The sequence below is a fragment of the Nannobrachium achirus genome (genome assembly GCF_963921795.1).
Source record: "Nannobrachium achirus genome assembly, chromosome: 12".
NCBI classification, from domain to species: domain Eukaryota; kingdom Metazoa; phylum Chordata; class Actinopteri; order Myctophiformes; family Myctophidae; genus Nannobrachium; species Nannobrachium achirus.
Genome location: NC_137832.1, coordinates 14,481,934 through 14,505,920, shown reverse-complemented (window position 1 = coordinate 14,505,920; position 23,987 = coordinate 14,481,934). Strand labels below are relative to the sequence as shown.

The window sequence follows — 23,987 nt, the reverse complement described above, 5'->3', positions numbered from 1 at the left end:
ATTTTAAAAATGATTTAAACTAGTGAAAACAGCCGATCTACAAGCACACAACGCCTCGCACGTGCTTGTAGATCTGCTGTTTTCACTACTTTGTGCGACGGCCTTGTATGATGAAGCAGGGCTTTACTTTGCAAAACAAATTTACAAATTTGAAACTTCTTGGATATACGAGGTTTCCTAATGGCCGGCCTGGACTGGCGGGGAATGAACCGGCCATTCGGGAGTTGTCCCGCTTTTCCCAATGGCCAGCATGTCCCTGCAGACAGACTGACAGACTGACAGACAGACGTACAGACAGACAGACAGACAGAATGGGCCCTCTGAACTGCAAAATCCTCAGAGTTACTGTACCTCTCAGGGCCCAGTGGTGTAAAGTAACTAAGTACATTCACTTAAGAACTGTACTTAAGTACAAAATCATAGTACTTTTTCCACCACTGTCAAGGCCCTACGGTACAACTTTGCGCCACGTCGCATGGTGTTAAGATTTAGATTCCTACTATTTGCCACAAACATTGCTGTATGCGAGATTTGTTCTCCGCCTTTTGACCCATCTCTTGGAGCGGTGACTCGAGAAGCCAGTAGTGGTGATCTAACCCCCCCCCCCCCCCCCCCGATCCAAACCTTGATGCTGAGTGCCAAGCAACTTGCGCCTCGGGGGTGTGCCCATGCCCAGTGGTACAGGAAACGCCTTATGTGGACACAATGCGCTAGCGCATGGCACAACACGCCCTGAACGAACTACTTCAGGGCGTGTTGTGCCAGACACAACACGAGTGTCGGCTGTCATCACCTTTGAGAACGAGCTGTCGCCGTCGCGAGGCTCCGATCTCGGTGGCGGAGAGAAGGAGATGAACACTTTTCAAACTACGAAAAAAAAACAACAACTAACTATGTTCTTGTTCACGAAGAGAAAGAAAGCAAACTTAAAATCAGCAGCATCAATAATATAACGACGTCAGAAGACAAGGGAGGGGGGAAACTGAAGCTCACACATTGAAACAAGAAGTTTCCAAACAATAAAGTGTTACTGCAGAAACTGCACACAGTCTGACTCACTGTAGCCTATATACTGTCTCACGTCCAACTACAGACATATTTGGTGTATCTGGACTTATCAATGTCATGTTCACATGTTCCCATTCACTGTCAGGTTATTGTGCATTATAGCAGGGGTCTTCAACGTTTTCAGGCCAAGGACCCCTTAGTTGAGAGAGAGAGATGAAGCAGGGACCCCCACAACCTTCTCATAGATTCCATATAATTTCATTGTTTGACAGCACAATCATCAGTGTATGTTGGATTCATGTCAATTTGTGTTTTCAGATATTTAACCTCTTGAACCGTCAATACTCCTAGTCTAACCCTGGGGGTCCCGGACCCCCTGTTGAAGACCCTTGTATAACAATGACATGGATATGGACTGACCACTTACTGTATATATCTGAACACACCGACATATGTACGTACATGCAGTACAACCTAGGCCTGTGACAATTACTACATCATCGTCTAATCGCAACTATTTGACATAATCGCAATTATTTTGTCATAAGCCTCATGATCGATCCCATGTTGAAAAATGTTCATATATTTTCAAACATTTTCAAAAATAGTGGAATTAGCCGATCTACAAGCTCACAACACCGATCTACAAGCTCACAACGCGGACGCGTTGTGATAGCCTATTTCCACTTTCAATGTTCAAAGCAACTTCAAAGCCCACAAGACAAACAGAAATGTAAATGTCAACGACATATTATTTGAGTGACAATTAATCGTCATGTCAAATGTGATAATCATGACAGCCTTAGTTCAATCAACACCAATACATACTGTACACACACACATACACTCACACACTGTACAATAGAGGCCACATAGGTTGCCTTATTTTCATGTTTTGTGAGTGAAACAGCAAAGTACCAAGTCAACTAATCGTCTGATTATTTCTTGTCTGACTGTATAATGTGTGCAGCATAGCAGCAGTTACACGTCTCGCAGTTTGCACTGTGCTGTGCTGTTATGTTAGCTCCTCAGTATGCAGTCCTCATGGAGGATTAATTAAAACAAGCTCTCCGGTTACACAACACTTCCATCACCACACATCAATTATTGAACTGCGTTGGCAACCCAAACTCACCAACAATACCACAAATGTACTTACTGTATATATATATATATAGGCCTACACTGAGTACATTCATGGTTTTTGATTGGCCTAATTCGGTAAACAAATTACGCCAGTCAAAAACCACAAATTTACTACGTGTTGCAACGAATGCCGTGCATTTACTAAGTTCATAGGCTCTGTTTACCCAAATACACCAACAAGGATACCATGCGTTTACTTCTCTGTCTGTTGTGAGTGGTGATGTCTGCTACCATAACTAGTCCTATGTTTTGAGCGGTGCATTCATCGCTCATATAGGAGTGAGTCTGTATCTGCCTATGTCTGTAGCACACGCACACGCCGCACATATGCAAGTGGCGCTGTTGTGCGTGCGTGCGCACACACACACACACACACACACACACACACACACACACACACACACACACACACACACACACAACACAAACAAACAGAGTGCTGTTGCGCAGACTGCACCACTCAGTTCACACAGGTGTGATTTTTACAGCATTTTTACAGCGTTGTTACACCATGTAAAGATACAGTTATTTTATACGGTTGTAGTTTGTACCAGTTATTGGAGGGACTTGGTTATACACAAACAGTTGGAGTAACCAGGAGACACAAAAAGGGTGTAGTTTAGTTATTAAACACTTCTTCAACCCCAGCCAGCATCCATATTTCTGCAGGCGGACATCAGCCAAAAAAAGGATGCTGATCTACAAGCTCACAGTGTTGGTGTAGACAGAGAGACCAGTTGGTGGAGGAGACTAGTTATATAAACAAACAGGATATTAGTTAGATAGATAGATAGATAGATAGATAGATAGATAGATAGATAGATAGATAGATAGATAGATACCTTCATTATCCCAAGGGGGAAATTCAGTTGTCCAGTTGTAGCACAACAGTACACTGTCATTGTTAAACAAAGCAAAATACTCAGAAACTACCAACACAACCTAATAGTGCAATGTCAAAAAGCCTAATATGATGATCAACTCATTTGTCTGCCAAATTAAAACAATTTTAAACCCCTTGCATTATTTGCTAGACTTGTTACTGCACGTTGGCTCAGTATAAACTTTGTTCATAGATTCAAGATGTATACACTTTATACTGAGCCCACAGAGTAGGCCTATCTGTAATTCCCTTTGAGAACCACTGCTTCGTAGGCTATAAGCTTTATACTATAAAACAGTGAGACTCTGTGGGTTCCTTTTAGGGGGTCTAAATTGATCCATACAGGTCTGTACTCCTCTCTGACAGTGTCCAAATTAACCCCAAGGTTCATTTGGTTCCATTTGTACACTGTCAGAGTTAAGGTGGAGACCTTGAAATGTGGAAGTTGGGAGAAACACTCGTATAAAAGTGTAGTTTTTTCTTTTCTTTTACCAGTTTGTGGAGGACCTGGGGTTCAGGATGTCCTCTTTGGCCGTCAGCAGAGACAGACCGTAGGTGTCCAGGTTGATCGCTCTCATGTTGGCCATGATGAAGATGGTAGAAACTTTCCTCGCAGGAGTGTGTGTGGTGTGGGACAACCTCAGGGACCACCAAAAAAAGCCACCGCGGGGCTCGAACCGCCTGCAGCAGGCTCTCCCTCCTCTCTCTCCTCCTCCCCCCAAAAACAAAAACACCCCAAAAAAACCCAGAGAGCCAAAGAAAGACAAGGCTCAAAACAATAAACTAAACCTGAAACTAAACGGACGCGGTTTTCATGTAAAGATCCTTCTTCTTGTTCTTCTTCTTGTCAGTTTTGTGGGCGTCACGACATAGAGAGACAAACAACAAGCACTCTCTTCGTGCGTGTGTATAAAACAGTGCTGCTGGATGATCGGGGCTGCCCGTGCGTGCGTGCACCGTGCAGAAGAAGCGCAGCAGACATGCAGGCGGAGCGGGACGCTGGGGCTGCTGTGTCCGGGCAGGGCGCACTGCTCAGCGGACAGACTCAGAGCTCCACCTCCCTGGCTGTTCAGAGGAGGAGGAGGAGAAGGAGGAGGAGGGTGGAAACCGAACCAAGACGTACTCAACCCCCTCAAGGCTTTCTGCCAGAAAGAGGGGATGGACTGGATTCACTACACTGGTGGGAACTTACTTACTATGTTTAATTCAGCTAACTAACGCAGTATAGTTGCAAACTTGCAGCCAGGTTTTTTAGAGCACATTTGAAATCAGGCACGTGCACACATAGACATCAAAGGGGGCTTGAGCCCCTGCCCTTTTATCAGTCTGTAAAAAGTAGCCTGGGACGGCTTCCAATTTCGGGCTTTTGATCCGGTCGGGAGCGGATGGGCTCCTACGTCATTTTGTATTCAAAACGGACTACAGTTTGGCAGGAAACACCAAATCGGAAACAGTTTTAACCCCTACTTGCGCATGCGCTAACGACTTGCGCATGCGCTACTGGGTTGAAACTGTTTCCGATTTGGTGTTTCCTGCCAAAGTGTAGTCCGTTTTGAATACAAAATGACGTAGGAGCCCATCCGGTCTAGACCGGATCAAACGGCCCGTTTAGTAAACGAAGACCAGGCTTTCCCCCAGCGGAAAGCCTGGTGATGCGAGGTTAGTAAAAAGTGTCCTCTCCAGATCATGAATGCAGTTAGTTTGTTCTATATGGTGAAAGAAATGCAAATGCCCTCTTTCCATGCCATACCTGAAGGGAGCTTTCTTAGTTCAGTGTGGTATCAAGCACCAAAAATAGCCAACCTCCAAGCTCACAACGCGTCGCGCTTTCGATATTTTCATCAAAAGGCCCATTTAGAAATTTCAGCCCCTGCCTCTCTAACATTCTCTGCACGTCCCTGTTTGAAATGTGTATTTATGTCCACATAAGCAGAAGTACAAGAATGTACAAAGGACGTACATGAACATTATCAGTCAGATAATTAGGAAAACAGCCAGTTACAAAGTGCATGTAGGGCAGAACATATATAGGCTATACAATACTGTTGTGTTGGCGTACATGTCAAACACAGCAGACAACAATCATGGGTAAAGGAAACCCGCCTGATACAGACCTTGCTAACTGTTTGGCCCTCCTTTTGGCAGGGCTGTATTAACCATTGGGCCGGTGGGGCCGTTGCCAGGGGCCCTTGGCTCTCAGGGGCCCTTGGGGGAACTGGACCGCATGGTCATTGACAATTTACAAAAATTAAATGTATATTTTTATCAAAAATGCCCAGATGATCATCATGGCTTAAAATCCAAGCTGGATAGTGTGTGTCGGGAGGGAGGAGGGGTTCTGGTGGGGGGTGGGGGGGCCCTAAAAGATTATCGGCCAGGGGCCCTCGCGGGGGTTAATCCGTCCATGCCTTTTGGAGAGGCCGGCCATTTGAAGGCCCCTCACAACCAACTAGCACACGCACGCATGCACGCAAGCACACACACACACACACACACACACACACACACACACACACACACACACACACACACACACACTTGAACGATTGATTGGTCAATTATGTCTGCATCAATTATGCCCCATGTTCAACAGGTGTTCCAGGTTCCAAGGGGTCCCCAGCTAAATGTGTAGGCCTATAATTTGCTTAAACTTCAGTTTAAGGGGCCTGGCCTATCGGTCCAGGTGCATACCACAGCATGTCGCTAGTTCAAGTCCCAATCCCGACTACCTTTGCCGCATGTCACTCCCCAGCTCTCTCCCAATTTCTTGTCAGTCTACTGCTCTACTGTCCTATCAATAAAGGCATAAAAGCCCCAAAACATATCTTTAAAACACACATGCTTGTGCCCGGGCATTCCCATTACTACTCATTCTTACAGCTTCCTGCTATTAGAGGATTTGCTGCCCACTGGTGGCTGAGAGCAGCACTTACAGAATGCTTCCATTTACTCTGTTACCAGTGCTGGAAGGTTTTTGAGCACACATGCACGCACGCACGCACGCACAAACACACACACACACACACACACACACACACACACACACACACACACACACACACACACACACACACACACACACACACACACACACAGTGTAGCTTGATGAAATGAACTGCTCAAATGCACAGCTCACTTCAAACTGTTTGATTTTTTTTAATACAAGTAAAAAATACCAGTACAATATTCGAAATGAAAGTACAAAAGTATTGGCATCAAAATAAAAATACAAAAAATACCAAGGTTTAAGTACAAAAAAAGAACCAAAGTAAAATCTTCCAAAATGTTCCGAAGATAGCAGATCTACAAGCTCACGTGTTACATAGCGTATGATGTTACATGTTACCTGTGTGTGTGTGTGTGTGTGTGTGTGTGTGTGTGTGTGTGTGTGTGTGTGTGTGTGTGTGTGTGTGTGTGTTCCTGTTCATTTACTGAAACTATTTTTCTTTGTGTACTTGTGGCAGATGCTGGCATTGTGGCGAGCTTCCTGCTGTCCTGAAATAGTCTGCACGTGCACGCATGCACGCACATGCACGCACACACACACACACACACACACACACACACACACACACACACACACTCACACTCACACACACACACACACACACACACACACACACACACACACACACACACACACACACACAAACTAACACCACACATTGAGTCAGCTTGGTTCCACATCCCCAGGCCCAGATTTATGTGACATGAGGCCCCTGGGCAAGGGGAAATAAAGAGGCCCTTGTGCGCACGCAAAAATTCCACCTCCGGTCCACCTGACCACACCGTGACCTCACCTCCGGACCGGCCCGTGCATAATGTGACTGTGTGCAGAGGCGTAATTTGACCAATATCTAGGGTGTTGCAAGGAATTAAGTGTGTCCACCCGCCCATAGGGCGGGTGCATTTTTTGGGGGGGTTTTACCCGTTTTTGGGTGCTTTTTATATCAATTTCGGGTGTTTATTCCTGTTAGGGGTCCCGCCTGTGACCCCAAGAATGTGGCACCCTGTCCTTTGAGGCCCTATGCACTGTGTGTACTGAATGGAGAGAGAAGGACGGGGCTGCTCTGTGTTCGTGCATCCAGCACCAAGATGGCCTTGAACTTGTTTGGACTCCTCAGCGCAGCTGGCCGTGCTAACGAGCCGTTATCTTTTATCCGTCAACATGAGATACGACATCCTGGGGGAGAGCGTGTTTCCCAGAGACTTCTAAAACGAGAGCGGACACTCCCCAATCTCGCATGAATAGGGGAGTCCTAGCCTGACCTTGACTGTTTGATTTTGCAAAGATGTGCGTGTTAGGGCATGTACGTGCACAGGCGCGTGACAACGTGTGTGTGCTAAAAAGTTCTGTGTGTGTAAATCACGTCACCGTGACGCGACGGAGTTCTGTATAAAGGAGACTGCTTCGTGTCTCCTGTTTAGTCTGAGTCTGTAGAGAGTGTGTTGAGTTGTTGCAGCTATCCCTGGCCCGAAGGGGCCGGGGATGGACCTTTTTGTACTTAGTGCAATTTCTGCACCACTTGTTCCTGTCTATCTACTTAGAGAGTTTTGACTCTGTTTTAGTTAAGTACTCATACTGTACTTCTCTTTGTTATTTTCATTGCCAATTATTGTATTGGTGATTTTTAATTTGTAACTGTCTTCATTCACTAAAGATTTATTATTCACTTTTATCTGGTGTTTGTCTGAAGTCATTTTCTAGAGTTTACAACTTTTAAGGTTTTGACTTTTTAACTTCCCTTCGGGGAAGTTCCGCTTCCATGGGAAAGAGGTGTTAGTACCTCAGGGCACTCGAAGTAACTTCTGGCTGTGGAGCTGAGTTAGACTTTTGGTAAGAATCAACAAGTATATTTTCTTAATTTAAAAGTCTTTTCACCTTCTCAGAGACTGACACTGCGCGTGCAGGTGTCAGTTGGGTATGCTTGGCAGACAATAAAATACAAATTCCCAACCCTAACCGGACGGACAGTTTGTCCGCAGTGGGCTCTTTGTATTAAATAAGTCAAGCTGCTTCTCTCCATAAACAGCCCCTGGGAGAAAGCTACAAGGTTTAACAGTTTCACACTTTATACTGTCTTTGTGGTTTTGGCATTCTCCATCTAGACCTATGGTCTACATTTCTCAAGAAAGGTGCAATATTCTTGGTCTATAAAATAAAGTCGCTGTAGAAGGTAATAATTAAGGCTGGGACTTTAACTGATTAATTGCGATTAATTAATTACAGAAAATTAACGCGATTAAAAAAATTAACGCATTTTAATCGCACTTAGTTTTTGCACCACATAACCTTCAGTTTCGGGCATACCGATCATAGCGATGCACCAACCAAGAAGAGAAAACAAACGCAAAGGGAGAAGTAGCCCATCAGAGCGCTTTGCTTGGCCCAGTGGATGCGAAATTTAGATTTAAAAAACTCACTTGTTGATTCACTCGTACAACAAAATGTGTTTTACTTGAAAAAAAATGCTTCTCAGGTCAAATATTGTTGTGCGATTAAAATGCGATTAATTGCGATTAATTAATCACAGAGCCTGTAATTAATTAGATTAAAAATTTTAATCGCATCCCAGCCCTAGTAATAATATTCACCAGTTAAAGAGGGTCTCATTAGACAGTTCAGTCTTTATTCAGAGAAAGGTGTATTTGTACAGTAATAGGTGCATATACAGTAATAGTAGGTTTATACAAATGAGAAAGGTTATAACACCTGTTTGTGTTAACTTAAAGGTATAGTGTAGTGTTAGTGACAGTGTTTATTAAAAAAGATCTGGTAACTTCTTGGGCTTAGGACCTGAGGAGGGTTCCGGACGGCGTCGAGGTTTGCCTTAAAAGGTGAAAGGGCATTCAGCAACTCGGAGCTCATTACAATTCCCCACATCCCTTCATTATAGAACACAAATATTTGTCCTTGGGTTACATGTCTCCATTCTGACATGTCTCCATTCCGACACTAACCTATCCCTAACCCTAACCCTAACCTCTATGGAAGGGGTTCCCAAACCTTTTTGTCTCAGGGCACCCCATGAATATTTTTTTAACCCGAGGCACCCCTACCGGTACATTATAATTTTCACTCCCAGCACCTTATATTCATAGCATATCGTCGTTGTCGGGTGGAAACCTTGTATGTCCAAAACTGTTCGTTTTGTATTTATCATCTATAAAATGTACTATAGTGAAAACAGCTGATCTACTGGTGCTGTGGGATCCAACACATGGGCACGAGGATGCCAAGCACCATTGAGCTGGCCAGATGTATGGAGAACCAGGATGTCTGGAAGCGACGATGGAGGGCTTGGAGAGATTTGCCAATTAATTGTGAGAATGTGAAATATCCTTGTTGAGAATCACTGATAGAGACCATTTTGCTCAAAGCTACAAAAATAATAATAGACTAAACTGACAGGAAGTAAATAAAAAAAACATTAAAACTAACTGATTACACCAGTGGTGTTTTGTTTTTTGTTTTCATATCAGGGACCCCCAAATTGACACTTATTAGCCTGTGGACCCCCATTTGAAAAGATAAGCCAGGTACACAGAGGTAGGGAACCCCCATAAGAGAAGATGTTTTACCGCTCTAGCAGTGATTCACAACCATTTTAATTTCAAGGACCCCCAGCTTACATGCATTGGGCTACAGACCCCCATTTAATGTTATTTCTATCTGAGACCCTAATTTATATTGTAAAATCAATGTTAATATAACTGAGTAACCAAAATGGAACCAAATGGACCCAAATGGACCTGTTTGTACACCTGTTTGGTTCCTAACTATCATTTTGATGGGGACCCCCAGGAACTCCCTCAAGGACCCTGGGGGTCCCCAGACCCCACATTGAGAACCACTACATTACACTACTGCAGTGTTATAAGTGTGCCACGGACCTTTGGTGTGCCCTTTGAGATGCTTTGGTGTGCCCTTTGAAATTTGACAGTGAAGCCACAATTTAAGGACTTTTAAGTGGAACGGTAAGGGAATGTGTGAAGAAAAAAGTTACTTTGGAATTGGAGATTTCTCTGGATATAAAATCAACAATTCAAAGTCAGTCCTAATGTTCCTTAATAGCGAAGAAAGACATAATAAGCACCCCCTTTATGACAACTACGGAAGGTTTTAAGTACTTGGGTATCAAGATTACCCCTCATATTGGGGAAATAGTTCCAGCAAATTATAACCCTCTGGTGGACAAAACAATTGAAACACTAGACCGATGGTCCAATTTGCCCATATCGATGATTGGAAGAATAAATAAAAAAATAAAAATTTCCATTTTACCCAAATTTCTATACTATTTTCAAAACAATTCCATTGCCACTCCCAAATACGTTCTTTGACAACCTATCTAAAGTAGTAATTTATCTGGAATGGTAAGAAAGCCAGACTACGTCTTAATTTGTTATGCCTTGTGCCTTATGAAAGAGGGGGACTCCAACTGCCCAATCTTAGATGGTATTATATGGCAGCCCAACTAACCTCTGCATCGTATTACTTTAATACTATTTCACCCCCGGGGTGGGTAGGCATCGAACAAGCATCTATTTCAAACCTACCATTACATTTATATATATATTCGTCAGATGTTAAAACAATAAAAAAACGTACCAAAAATCCTTTCCTAAAAAATACAATCTCAGTTTGGTTTGCAGCTCATAAACATGAGTGATATGCCTATACTATCTAAATTTTCTCCTATATGGGGTAATGAACATTTTATTCCGGCCAGAAACGATGGAGGTTTTAAGCTGTGGCATATTAATGGTATTCAAAAAATAATGGACCTCTATGAAGACGGAGTTATGTCCTCATTTGAACACTTATGTCGGAGATATCAAATTCCTAATGAACATTTTTTTTAAATATTTACAGTTAAGAAGCTTTATGTCAACAAAATGTGACAACGTGATGTTTATTCCACCCCTGTCAATACTTGAGAAAATGTTAAATCTAGAAGGGAGTGGGGTCTGTTGGTTGAATATAGTACTGATTCGGCAATAGATAAATTAAATGCATGGAAATTGGACATTCGGGAAGATATTGATGACGCAGAGTGGAAACAGACATGTGTAAAAGCAAAAAACAGACAATTAATACAAGGTTTAAATTAGGGATGTCCCGATACCACTTTTTTGCTGACCAAGTACAAGTATGAGTATTTAATTTGAGTACTTGCCGATACCGAATACCGATACTGTAAGTTAAGTTTCTGTACAAGTGCTTAAATAGTGTGTGGCGCTCGAAAATAAAATGCTTTAAATAATTATGTTGTCATGCCTAGAGTGAGAGAAGGTAAAAACACTGTTCATTAGTAAACACACACAAAACTGTGTCTTTGGACTTTTGATATGTTGTTACCAACATATTTATGAAACAAAATGGTATCTGGCGCTGCCGTGAGCAATATCGGACGAGTACGAGTACAGCAAAATAGACCGGTATCGGGGCGAGTACCGATACTGCGAGTACCGATACCGCGTCCCTAGTTTAAATTACTCCAATATAAATGGTTAATGAGAACATACATAACTCCTGTCAAACTCCATATTATGTCCGCCAACATTCCAGATATCTGTACCAAGTGTTCAATTGAGAAAGGTACCTTATTTCAATGTATGTGGGAGTGTCCTAAGATGCAAATATTTTGGAATGAAGTCATAAAGAGGCCTTTTCCACCGGCAAAGAACCGGTTCCAGAACCAGTGCCGGTTCAGCTTTCTTGGGAACCTTGGTTCGTTCTTGCGAACCGGTTTGCTTTTCCACCAGATTGAACCAGAGCCAAGGATTTGGCTCTGGAACCACAAAAACAAGGATTTTGTGGTTCCGTTTCCGAACCAACTTTTACGGATCGGAACCAACTCCGGTTCTCGGTGGAAAAGCACACCTCTGGTTCATCCCATAGGCGGGAGAAAGAACCGGAACCGGTTCTTTGCCGGTGGAAAAGGCCCAAGTGTATGTCAGGGATCTTTAAAATTACCGTTCCACTGAGTGCTAAGCTCTGTATACTTGGAATTCACCCAAGGAACTTTATACATTCAGCAAAGCAAACTAAAATCTTTGACTTTGGACTTCTCCAAGCTAGAAGAGCTGTGGCATTATGCTGGAAAAGTGTTGAAGCCCCAACATTGAGGATGTGGCATAGGGAGCTCATGAACTCTATCGGGATGGAGAGGCTAACCTATGTGGTTAGAGGTAGACAGAGTGACTTTGACCGGCTTTGGGAGGAGTACATGAACGCCATGGAAACAAGAACCTAAAGGGAATGTGTGGCTAAAGAGAAAGAGAGAACGGGAGGAGGAAAGGAAAAGAAAAAGTAAAAGAAAAGAGAAGAGAAGGTTGATGTGAACAATGTCATGTGTTGGGCATGTGCAGGTGGTATATGTATGTATGTGTGAATGTGTGTGATTATATGTATTGTCTGATGTGTAAAAAAAAACAAAAAAAAAACAATAAAAATATATATTAAAAAAAAGCAAAATTTGGAATGGCCAAAATTCTTTTGGCTGAATTACATTTAGCCCCATTTTAGCTGTGAGGAGGGGTCGGGAGATCTCAGAAGAGGGGCGACAATAACAGAAATCCACCAAACCAGGTAGGAACAATCATGATAAAAGGCAAATTAAGGGGGGCATATGTTTTAGCCTGGATTTCCCCTTTAAGGACTTTTAAAAGCTTTTTAATACTTCAAGAAAGAAAAGAAAAAAGACCATTACTGCATCAAAAGTAATCAACAAACTATATACAAACGGGTAAAACATTGGCCAAATTGTAAAATAATATAAGAAAGGGGCAAACATTTTGAAGATAGTCACACACACCGTTTATCTAGATGTGCCCTGGGATCTTATGGCTGTAAAAAGTGTGCCCTGGCAGGAAAAAGTTGTGAAACACTGCATTACTGCAGGGTGTGGTGCTTAGAAATTGACGTTAGCAAACTGTTAGCCATTAGCAAACAATTTGCTATGATTTACAAGACAGACAGATATCTCATTTGCCCCACACGATAAACGTTCATATTTAAAAGTGCTTACCCCCGGGCCGATAGACATCTTTCTAATTCAGTGGATGGCAGAGTCCACACCACAACTTAACTATAGCTCCATTAAAATTAAACATATTATACAATTTACTGATTTAATAGACCTCTGCTCTAAAACCATCTCCCTTTGACCTATAGAAAATAAACATATACTATTTACAATCATATCATTTAATATGCGTTACTCTGCTCTAAAACCATCTCCCTATGACCTATAGAAAATTAAACATACGGTATACAATTTACAATCACATCATTTAACTAGAAAATATTGTTCCTTCAAAACAGTTGTGGGCTCGCTTCAAGCCAAAAAAACAATGGCTATAGTACAACATATCAAGATTGCGGGCAGTGCTTTCTTAGACGTTACGGACGTAAAATGGTAATCAAACTACAATGCAGACAAGCAGTGTTATTACATGAACTTAACGGTATGATTTGAGGCATTTTGTTCCAAAAATGTGTTATGAAAAAGTTGACCCACTGGTGGCGCTATAAAAGGCCAATGTGAGAAGGGCATCTTTTCCTTGACCTAGTGAGAATGTGTGTGCAAAATCTCACGCACATCGCAGGCTGTGTTCATGATTTGAGGCGGTTTTGGCCACTTTATTGCTGCTTACAGCTAGTTTTTATTTATATTATTATTATTATTATTAAAATTGTACTACATAGTAGAGCCCTGCAAGCCCGACGGGACCCGGGCCCGGGACCAGGGCCCGGCCCGGCCCGCCAAAACGGGCCGGGCTCGGGCTCGTTTAGAAACTCACCAACGGGCCTAGGGCCGGGCCCGGGCTCAGAACCATGCTCGGAACATTTCGCGCTGTGAATTTCACACATGACGTCTCTGTGTGTGCGCTTAGAATGGAGTGTGGTGTGTGTGAGTGAGTGCTGCCTGCCTGCCTCCCATAGCCTTCTAGGCTAATAGCCTTCTAGGCTATGGGCTCTATCCGTATCTATAGCAACACGGCTCTGATTGGTCGTGACATGAGTACATTAGCCAATGGAGAGCCGCAACGAGCCGAGGGCGACGGCTTTTCTTCTCACACACTCACACAAGTCTACTCTGCGACTCTGCGTGTACATACACAGCGAGACTAGAACATTAGGAGCACTACTGTAGTTTCACCCATTTCACCGTCATTTCTCAAATAAATCGCCCTGTAATGATTCCCCGACCTCCCGAGTCCCGTATCAGTTACGGGATGCGTGCGTGCGTCTTTACTCTTTAGTACTGGACGGTACTCTGTATTTTACGAGATGGCTTGAAACCACGGGCGGCAAGCCGACAATAATATCAATATCTAATTGCTGTGAAGATATACAGTAACATAACAAACGGTGGGTGGAGGAAGATTTCTTGCGTTGTGATGTGTGTGTAATTACTTGCTGTGCTGTTGTGTTGACTTCTTTCTTTTAATCAGAGCGCAAGACGAGCACAGCTATAGTATAGAGGGCTGTACATACGTCTCTCAGTCTCCGTCCTCTCCGACCATAGTTTTCGTCGGAAAGTTTCGACTTTCTGACGTGCGTGCAGCTTTCCGAACTCAAATTATGAGTAATCCTTTTCAGAAGTTGCAAGAGATGTCATTTTGTAGTTGAACTGGACCTTTCCGACGCAAATTTCGGTGGTCTGTGACAGTATGGACTCCCCTTGAGAGTGCAGCTGCAGCGCACAGCAGTGAAAGCCACGCACACAAATAATTAATTAATAATAAGGCGACGGGCTTCGGGCCGGGCTCGGGCTTTAAATAGCGGCACCAAACGGGCCACGGGCCGGGCCTGGACTGAAGTCCACGGGCCAGGGCCGGGCCCGGGCCCACATTTTAGGCCTGTGCAGGGCTCTACTACATAGGCATGTTAGATAAAGGTCCTAAAATTGCGTGTAGAATGCAAATTGCTCAAAAATCCCAGGATAAAAACGGGTTTAAAGGTTTTACAAACTGCTCAAAATGATATCTTTGACCAAATGGGGTAAGATTGGTTTTAGTGATATTTGGACTAACCCTCAACAGTATTTCATCATGAAAATGTGACTTTGCATGTATGTTTTAGAGGCAGAAGAATAATTTGCATAAAACTGCAATATTCATTGAATTATTAAGAATGTAAGAATGTTTCAATTTAAAAAGAAATCCGATTAGACAGATCTTTAGATATTGGTTCAAAGTTCATATAAAAAAAAGTTCTGTGCACGTGACACGTGAAAACGCACGTGTTTAAGAGTTTTACAAACTGCTCAAAATGGAGGAAAATCTAAGGGCGGAGCTTACTTGACAAAGACACAGATGGGTTCCTCTTGAGTCAAGGCACACATGTAAGCAAGTTGCATGTCTTCAAGCCAAACGAGGCATGACTTAAGCCCATTTAAAGTTTGAATTTTCAAACGCTTCGTATAACGCCCCCCTTTGGCCAATGGAAATAAGATTGGTTTCAGTGATATTTGGACTAACCCTCTACATCTTTGCCAAATGTCATGAACATGTGACTTTGCATGTATGATTTAGAGGCAGAAGTATAATTTGCATTAAACCGCAATATTCATTGAATTATTAAAAAAATAATGATTTAACGTACAAACTTCTCTCCCCATAGCCTGTGTAGATACAGTATAGGTCCAAATTACATGTGAAAAAAGTTTTGTGCACGTAACGCAAAAAATCCCAGGAGGAGATAGATTTTTACTGTTTTTCATATAATTCAATATGGTGGGAGATCTAAAGGTCAAAGGTCAAAGTTGTTCGGCATGAGGAGACGCATACGTGTTTCCAGGTTTCATTGCTGTACGTCAAACAGAGCATGAGCTATACCTGTTCAAAGTTTGCACTTTCAAAGGCTTCCTACAGCGCCACCCACACGTCGCCACATAGCGGTGCAGATAAATGCATTTTTGCACTAAAATACTTCACAAGTGGAAAGAAACCTAAAACTTTTCACAAGTACTCCTTAGGGGTTGTTCCTATGATAAAACACGTTAGACACTGAAAAATCAAAATGGCTGCCATGTTTCCAAGATGGCTGCCTCTGAATAGCACGCCAGCCAGTTAATGTCTGATTTTCATAATATTAGAGTTGTTTTGTAGGTTTTAAAACATCCTGAGTTCATTTATTACACTTTTAAAGCAGCCAGAATAACCTTTCTGACTTTTGGTTGGGGTCTTTCCTCATCTGGGACCCCCCAAACAGACCCCTGAGCCTATCTCAGTAATCGCTTTGCTCCTGCTCCAAAGCAATGTTAGATTAGATCATAACTGAAGCATTAAAGTTGTTAACTGGGCTCTGAAAGCGAAAATGAGTAGTAGCAAATACCCAGGGGTCTTCCACAGGGGGTCCGGGACCCCTAGGGGATCCTCAGAGTTACTACAGGGGGCCTGCCGAATCTTGATGGGGACGTTTTTTTTTTCTCTTTCTCTCTCTTTTTTTTTTTTTTTTTACATTTGAAACTGTTTTTATTAGTATTCTCAGTATTATTTATAACATGAGTGTGTTAGACAGACAGGTTCACAGGTGTTACTGCAGGGATTGCAAGAATTAAGGTATTGCAACTTCTCACTTTGGGCGCGCAGTCTAACATGTCCATTTATTGTACTGCACTCACACTGACAACACAATACACACACCTCTTTGTTATCGTCACCCCAAAACCCGCACCCTATATCCTCTTAAAGTAAAGGTCAATTGTACCCAAAGAAATTCACTACTATACATGTCCTCCCTAATAGTGTTCACAGTTTCCACTATAGCATTTGCAGGGCGGAGAGTGCAAGGCAGGTTATTGTTTGAGCAGCTGCACTGTCCCTTGTAACCTGCTTGGCAGCCACGTTTGATGAGCTCAAGTACTGCCTTTGCAGCAGGGAGGGCAAGAAACCTGACTGGAACATACCCTCCACTCTCTGAATTCCATCTATTTTTTTTCAATTGATGGAAGCTCAGGGCAATTTGTCAGGTATGACAAAGTAGGCATCATAATACGATACCTTCATCAAGGGACATGATTTTGAAGAAGTGCAAACACATGAAGAGGCTGATACCCCGATGCTTTATCAAGTCCCTGCCTCCGGTACAAAAAAAGGAAATTTATATATTCGAGTGAGTTCAAGTTATTGGATGTAACAAATGTCTAGGGTTTGATTGATTGATTGAAGGCTTTATTAGAAGTTTGCATAGGAAAATGTACAGATTCATGACGGTACAGTTCACTGGTACAAGGTCTACTAAAAGGAGATCCATGAAAAGACTAAGCTTATTTCAACAGGAAACCATTTAAGTATCTCATATAACATTGAATGACAGACAAATAGAACACAGTACTATGCAGTAGACATGTAAAGAAAAAAAGAAAGAAAAAGAAAACAGTAGGTCTATACAATCAGTAAGTACAGTATATACAATATATACAAGGAAGGGGCAGGTAACAGTAAGTCTAAACAATCAGTACAGTATATACAAGGAAGGGGCAGGGAGGGTAGGGTTGGGCTAGGTTTTTACCAGTTGTGAACGGCTGCTGCCTGTAAGTGTTTTTTTAGGGCAATTTTAAAGGATGCTAGTGATCCACACTCCTTTATGGCCTTCGGTAAGGCATTCCACATTTTTGTGGTATAGCAGAAGAACGAGTTCGACCCTTTCTTTGAGTTGACTCTGGGTTGAACGTGATCTGTGGCACTGCCTCTGGTGTTGTAATTATGGACATCCTTAACGTTTATAAAGTATTTTGACAGGTACTTGGGTATCACAGTGGTGTAGTGTATCTTGTACACCAGTCCCATTGCAAGTTGCTGTACTCTGTCATCTACTCTGAGCCACCCCACTCTTAACTGGTGAGCAGCGGTGAGGTGCTTTGCGTACATAGTTTTTCAGGTGCTGACTGGGGAAGAACATTTGTTGGAATCACCAAAAATACATGGGTCAATGTCTACTTGATGATGATGATGATGACCAAGCCATTAACCGCTTCAAAGACCTTGGCAAGGTCATTGGCCATTCCTCCTGAGCTTATAAATGTTGAGCTTCCATCAACATTGCAGTCGGAACATTTACAGTTCAAAAGGTCCAACAACCCTGGGATTACTCAGATGGGAACTATTTCTGTCAAAGAACTTGGAGGGTGAGATGCTACCTCCAACTCGTGCTGCACTGCTATCACATTACCTCTGTGCCAACTCCGTCACAATGCAGGATAAATCATACCTGACAAATTGCCCTGTGCTTCCACCAATCGAAGAAAATAGATGGAATTCAGAGAGTGGAGGGTATATTCCAGTCAGGTTTCTTGCTCTCCCTGCTCCAAAGGCAGTACATGAGCTCATCAAATGTGTCTGCAAAGCAGGTTGTAAGGGACGGTGCAGCTGCTCAAATAACCTGCCTTTCACTCTATGCTATGGTGGAGACTGTGTCAACACTATTAGGTTGGACATTGAAGATGATGATGATGAAGACAAATATATCCTGCATGTCTGAAGTTACTGTATTGTAGTGAATCTCTTTGGGCGTAATTGACCATGGGCTCTATAAGAGGATAAGGTGAGGGTTTTGGGGTGAGTGTATGTGTGTGTGTGTGTGTGTGTGTGTGTGTGTGTGTGTGTGTGTGTGTGTGTGTGTGTGTGTGTGTGTGTGTGTGTGTGTGTGTGTGTGGTCAGTGTGAGTGCAGTGCAATAAATGTGCTCAAAGTGAAAAGTTGCAATACCTTCATTATTGCAATCCCTGCAGTAACAGCTGTCAACCATAACTGTTTAACACAAAAACATTATAAATAATACTGAGAATACTAATAAACCATCAAAGAACAATACATAAAACCAGGATACATAAAAACATTCGAAGTTTCAAATAAAAAAATAAAAAAATAAAAAAAGATCTCATCGAGATTTGGCAGGCCCCCTGTAGTAGCTCTGAGGACCCCCCCCAGGGGTCCCGGACCCCCCGTGGAAGACCTCTGTTATTTGCTACTATTCATTTTTGATTTCAGAGCATATTTCAGATCTAATTTAACATTGTTCTGGAGCAGGAGCAGAGCGATTACTGAAATAGGCTCAGGGGTCTGTCTGGGGGGTCCCAGGTGAGGAAAGACCCCAACCAAAAGTCAGAAAGGTTATTCTGGCTGCTCTAAAAGTGTAATAAATGAACTCAGGATGTTTTAAAACCTGCAAAACAACTCTGATATTATGAAAATTCGATTAACTGGCTGGCGTACTGTAAAACATTTCCGAAAAGGCGGCCATCTTTAAAACTGGTGGCCATTTTGAAAATTAAGTGTCTAATGTGATTTTTCTAAAGAATGACCCAAGAGGTACACTCTGTCAAATTTTGGTGCTTCTTTCCAGAACTGAAGTATTGTTCTCCTTAACTGCCCCGCTAACAGTAAGCTAAACACATTGATGTTTGAATATCGATTTTTGGTGTAAGTATGTAGGAGTAGAAAGGTACCAACGTTTTGGAGCAATTCTGGGAAATTGCAAGTGTGGTTGCACCGAGGCGAGGAATCCTCTGGGAAATGAATTCCGTCTTACCATATACTGTATATTAGACATTGTGATGTCATGTGAAGCATGACTAATCATGTCTGATTGGACATGATATTGTCCAATCAGAAAATGGACAGAAAAGGTCCATTGAACTCAATGGAGCTTTGGGATTACAGAAAAATTAAATGAAAACAGGTTTACTTTTGCCTATAGCAACCACACTAATGATAATGAAGAATAACAATTTAAGTTAAATGTACAACTTAGCCGAACCTTTAGTAAATTGATACACACATTTACAAACATAAATAAGGCAAGTAGATTCTTGATATAGAACATAATATACAGGTTTTATTTGAAAATACAGAATAATTGATCACAGGAAAAAATATATCGGCAACAATTCCATTCCTACATTCTCCTATAGGTCGGGTGTTCCATAACCTGGGTGCTGACACCCTATAGGCAGGGTGTTCCATAAGCTGGGTGCTGACACCCTATAGGCAGGGTGTTCCATAAGCTGGGTGCTAACACCATATAGGCAGGGTGTTCCATAAGCTGGGTGCTGACACCATATAGGCAGGGTGTTCCATAAGCTGGGTGCTAACACCATATAGGCAGGGTGTTCCATAAGCTGGGTGCTGACACCCTATAGGCAGGGTGTTCCATAAGCTGGGTGCTAACACCATATAGGCAGGGTGTTCCATAAGCTGGGTGCTGACACCCAGAAGGCAGTGGTGAGGAGGAGGCCAGAGGGACATGGAGCTCTCTCAGAACAACTCTGGTTATTGAGAACATTGTCCATGACCTTCATCATGTGTCTGAATAAACTTCAGAGTCAGACACGTGATTCCACTTCATGAGAACTCGTTGTTTCCTGAGGTCGTTGTCAATACATTGCATGTTTAACTTAAAGGCCTGTCCATAATGTTTCCAACCACCAAACTTTAAGTTAAGGCATAAGAGCTGGTACTTAAGACAATCAAAACAGAGCCCCATGGGTTTAATCCTGAAAGGCTGAAACGGCCAATGAGTGTCCATGTGACAACCGATCAACCTCTTGAAGTGTCCTTGCGCAAGGCATGGTACCCTCAGCCACGTGCACACAGACATCAAAGGGGGTTTGAACCCCTGCTCGTCTGTAAAATTGTCCTCTCGTGACCATTAATGCTGCATTTACTAGTTTGAAAACACATGCAAATGCCCCCACTGTCCTTTCCATGCTGTACCTGGACGTAGCATTCAAGAGAAATGCCTGTTCATACTCCCCTGAACTTGAAAGCAGCATCTTCTGCTTCCCCTGAACTTCAATCGCAGCACTGCGACACGTTTTGAGCTTGGAGATCGGCTATTTTCGGGATTTTCACCAAAAGTTCCCTACTAGTAATTTCAGCCCCTTCCCCTCTAATATTCTCTGCACGTCCGTCATACCGGTCATTGTACATTTACTTTGAAGTTGCTCTGGTTGATAAAATAAATAAATAAAAGCATTTGAATATAATGACCCAACTTCAATGTGTCAAACTAGTCTTTTCATCCTCAGAAAATGAAATAATAAAAAAGAAGCAACGGCAGGACATTCTCTACCTGCTGGTATAAGTATCAGTCCAGTTCTACATCAACCCAAGATGTTCAGAGAGGAGCGTGTCCAGACCACAGAGGATCACTATCATTGTTGAACACGCATCAGGTCCTTTGCGCCTCACAGTGTCGATGACAAACCGTGCCTTGGCATTTCTTGACTGCATCTCAGCAGCCGCCTCCCGCTCAGCGTCATTTAACACTTTCTTTGAGAAAAGCTTGTCCACGAGACAGTTGATATTGGGAAGGGAAACCCTGCCAATGAAGCTGTCCCTCACAGAAAACAGCCTCTCTTCTACTTCAAGACTCAGTGTGTGTTGGACTTGTTGTTTTCTTAAAGCAGCAGCTGAAAGGTCTACCTCGCGTTCCCATGGACAGTCAGAGGTCTTACTGCTTCTTAAAAGTAGAATAACAGAACTAAATCTTCGCTTTAAAATCACGTCAAATGTTTCGATGTAATTGTGATAGGATGATTCATCAACTTCAAATTCTGCCTCATTTGGTTGGATTTTGATGGAATTATCTTGAGGTGAAGTGGAGAGAGTGTATTCTTGCTTTGGGATTAGTTTACAGGGAGGGATTCCAATGTAGATTTCTTCTCCATTTTCCAATTTCCTTCTTTTCTTCTGCACTTCACTCAGCAAAACGTTCCGAGGCAGCAGCAACACTTTCAGGATCGAACTGGGATGATCATCATCAATTGGTGGCTTATAAAACAGTGCCACCAATGCCTGGACAGGAGTGGGCTGAACAGGAATGTTCTGGACAGGACTGGTCTGAACAGGAATGGTCTGGACAGGAATTGTCTGGACAAGAATGGTCTGGGCAGGAATGGTCTGCTCAGGACTGGGCTGGGCAAGAATGGTCTGGACAGGACTGGTCCTGCCAGGAATTGTCTGGACAGTCAGGAATGGGCTGGACAGGAATTGCCTGGTCAGGAATTGTCTGGACAGGACTGGGGGGGGCAGGACTGGGCTGGACAGGACTGGGCTGGACAGGAATGGTCTGGACAAGAATGGTCTGGACAGGAATGGTCTCGACAGGAATGGTCTGGAAAGGAATGGTCTGGAAATGGTCTGGAAAGGACTGGGCTGGACAGGACCGAGCCCAATGGGAAAGCATTGCATGATGATACCAAATAAAGAAAACCCTGTTACAGGTAGACCTATGATGACATGAGTTTCCGTGATCATATGGGGTTTGATAAACTCCAAACCACCATCATCCATCACATGGACAACAGACAAGAATTTGCCTGCACCCGTGGAGAGGATCTCACAATGTGGAAAGCGTAACTGACACAAATACCTCTGAGAACCTTTTATGTCAAACAGTGGTCCTGCAGGCCTCTTGCCTTCTATCTGGGAAAGAAGCCTTCGGTGCCATGGGACTGTCCTGTAAGTCACATCTCCCTCTGCCTTCATCTTAAACACCAGGCCGGTCACGCTGCATTGGAACAGTCCTGCTTGGGTGGAGTTGAACCTGTAGCTTTCCTGGTTTTTCACAACAATGATATCAGGTGTAATCTTCTGTGTTTTGACCAGTAGTGTAACATCATTTAAGCTGTGGGAGCGCTTTGCAATGAAACCTGTCTTGTTCTCTAAACATGGAATCAGTGAGGGTAAGCTGTGAGAGCGAGGACGTGAGATGGATTCTTCTATCCTCAAACCACTGAAGCATGAACTAAGATCAATTTCATCTTGGAGCTCCAATGAAGGATGTGGAGAGGACTCTGACTCTGTAACAGGATGTTCTTCCATCTCAACATGCAAAGGAACAGTTCCCTGAAAAAAAGTGTAAAAATATAATAAATGAACATGAATAAAAAGTAAAAAAAGAAAAAGAAAAAAAGTACAGTTAGGTATTTAGCAGACGCTCTTAACTAGAGGGAGGTAAAACACATACATAGAATGCAAAGACAGTGTAGTGCGTCAGTATAATAGGATCACAGGTAAACCAATAACCTGTCTCTGGGCAACTGATTTTCCCAGGTACCGGTATCTATCTAACCTAGCATCAGTCTAAACCAGCAGTTCTCAAACTATTTTTTACACGTGCCTTGCCTCAAAGGTGCCCTACCAGCAGTTGGCGCTCAGGCTACACAAAACCACACAGATAAGCATTCATATCCTCTACCAGTAGTGTTCACCTTGTTAAACTACAGAAGGATCTGCTGTCCCATCTCTGCTCTCCTCCCACTGAACATCTAACCCTAACCCTCTGTCAGCTATAGGTCAAGCTGAGAAAATAGTATATCTAGACTGTGAACTGAACATCTACTCTGTCAGCTATAGGTCAAGCTGAGAAGAGATTATATCTAGACTGTGAACTGAATAACACAAATAACCAGGTCCTCATTGATATGAGGTTATCTCTCCTTAGTCTGACTATAAAGACTGCCATGGGCTCTGCTGGTTTTCCTTCCTACCAGATGGTTCATTACATTCATTTCAGTTCAGAAGCTCTGGGTTAATAATGATATCTGGTTTCTACCAGATAGGTCATTACATTCATTAGAGTTGAGAAGCCATTGGTTAATAATGATCTCTGGTTTCTACCAGATAGGTCATTACATTCATTAGAGTTGAGAAGCTCTGGGTTAATAATGATCTCACCTGTGGTTTCTCCTCCATCTTCACCTCCCTCCTTGAGGTCATGGAGCTTCCTGTCTGTACATGCTGGGAACTGAGGTCTGTACTGCTGCTGACTGATGCTGGACACACACACACACACACACACACACACACACACACACACACACACACACACACACACACACACACACACACACACACACACACACACACACACACACACACACACACACACAGGATTCACATTCTGGACAGGACAATACCTTACCCCATAT

At 42.9% G+C, this 23,987-nt stretch overlaps 2 protein-coding genes across 2 annotated transcripts in view; both read right to left on the bottom strand.

Moving 5' to 3' along the window:
* Positions 1–3,747, bottom strand: part of LOC308295415 (uncharacterized protein) — a gene marked incomplete at its 3' end in the record, with an annotated part of 80,319 nt that extends 76,572 nt beyond the window's left edge. Inside the window, 1 exon segment of the mRNA XM_080738470.1 lies at positions 3,530–3,747. Within this exon segment, the coding sequence (XP_080594596.1) occupies positions 3,530–3,624 (95 nt within the window). The 5' untranslated portion in view covers positions 3,625–3,747.
* A 16,959-nt stretch (positions 3,748–20,706) lies between these two features.
* On the bottom strand, positions 20,707–23,826 carry LOC308296102 (uncharacterized protein). The gene is made up of 2 exons (XM_080739229.1): positions 23,734–23,826; positions 20,707–22,902 (listed from the first exon to the last, which is right to left on the bottom strand). Exons 1-2 carry the CDS (start codon positions 23,773–23,775, stop codon positions 21,151–21,153), a joined length of 1,794 nt encoding a protein of 597 aa, XP_080595355.1. The 5' UTR covers positions 23,776–23,826; the 3' UTR covers positions 20,707–21,150.
* Between the last annotated feature and the right edge of the window lie 161 nt (positions 23,827–23,987).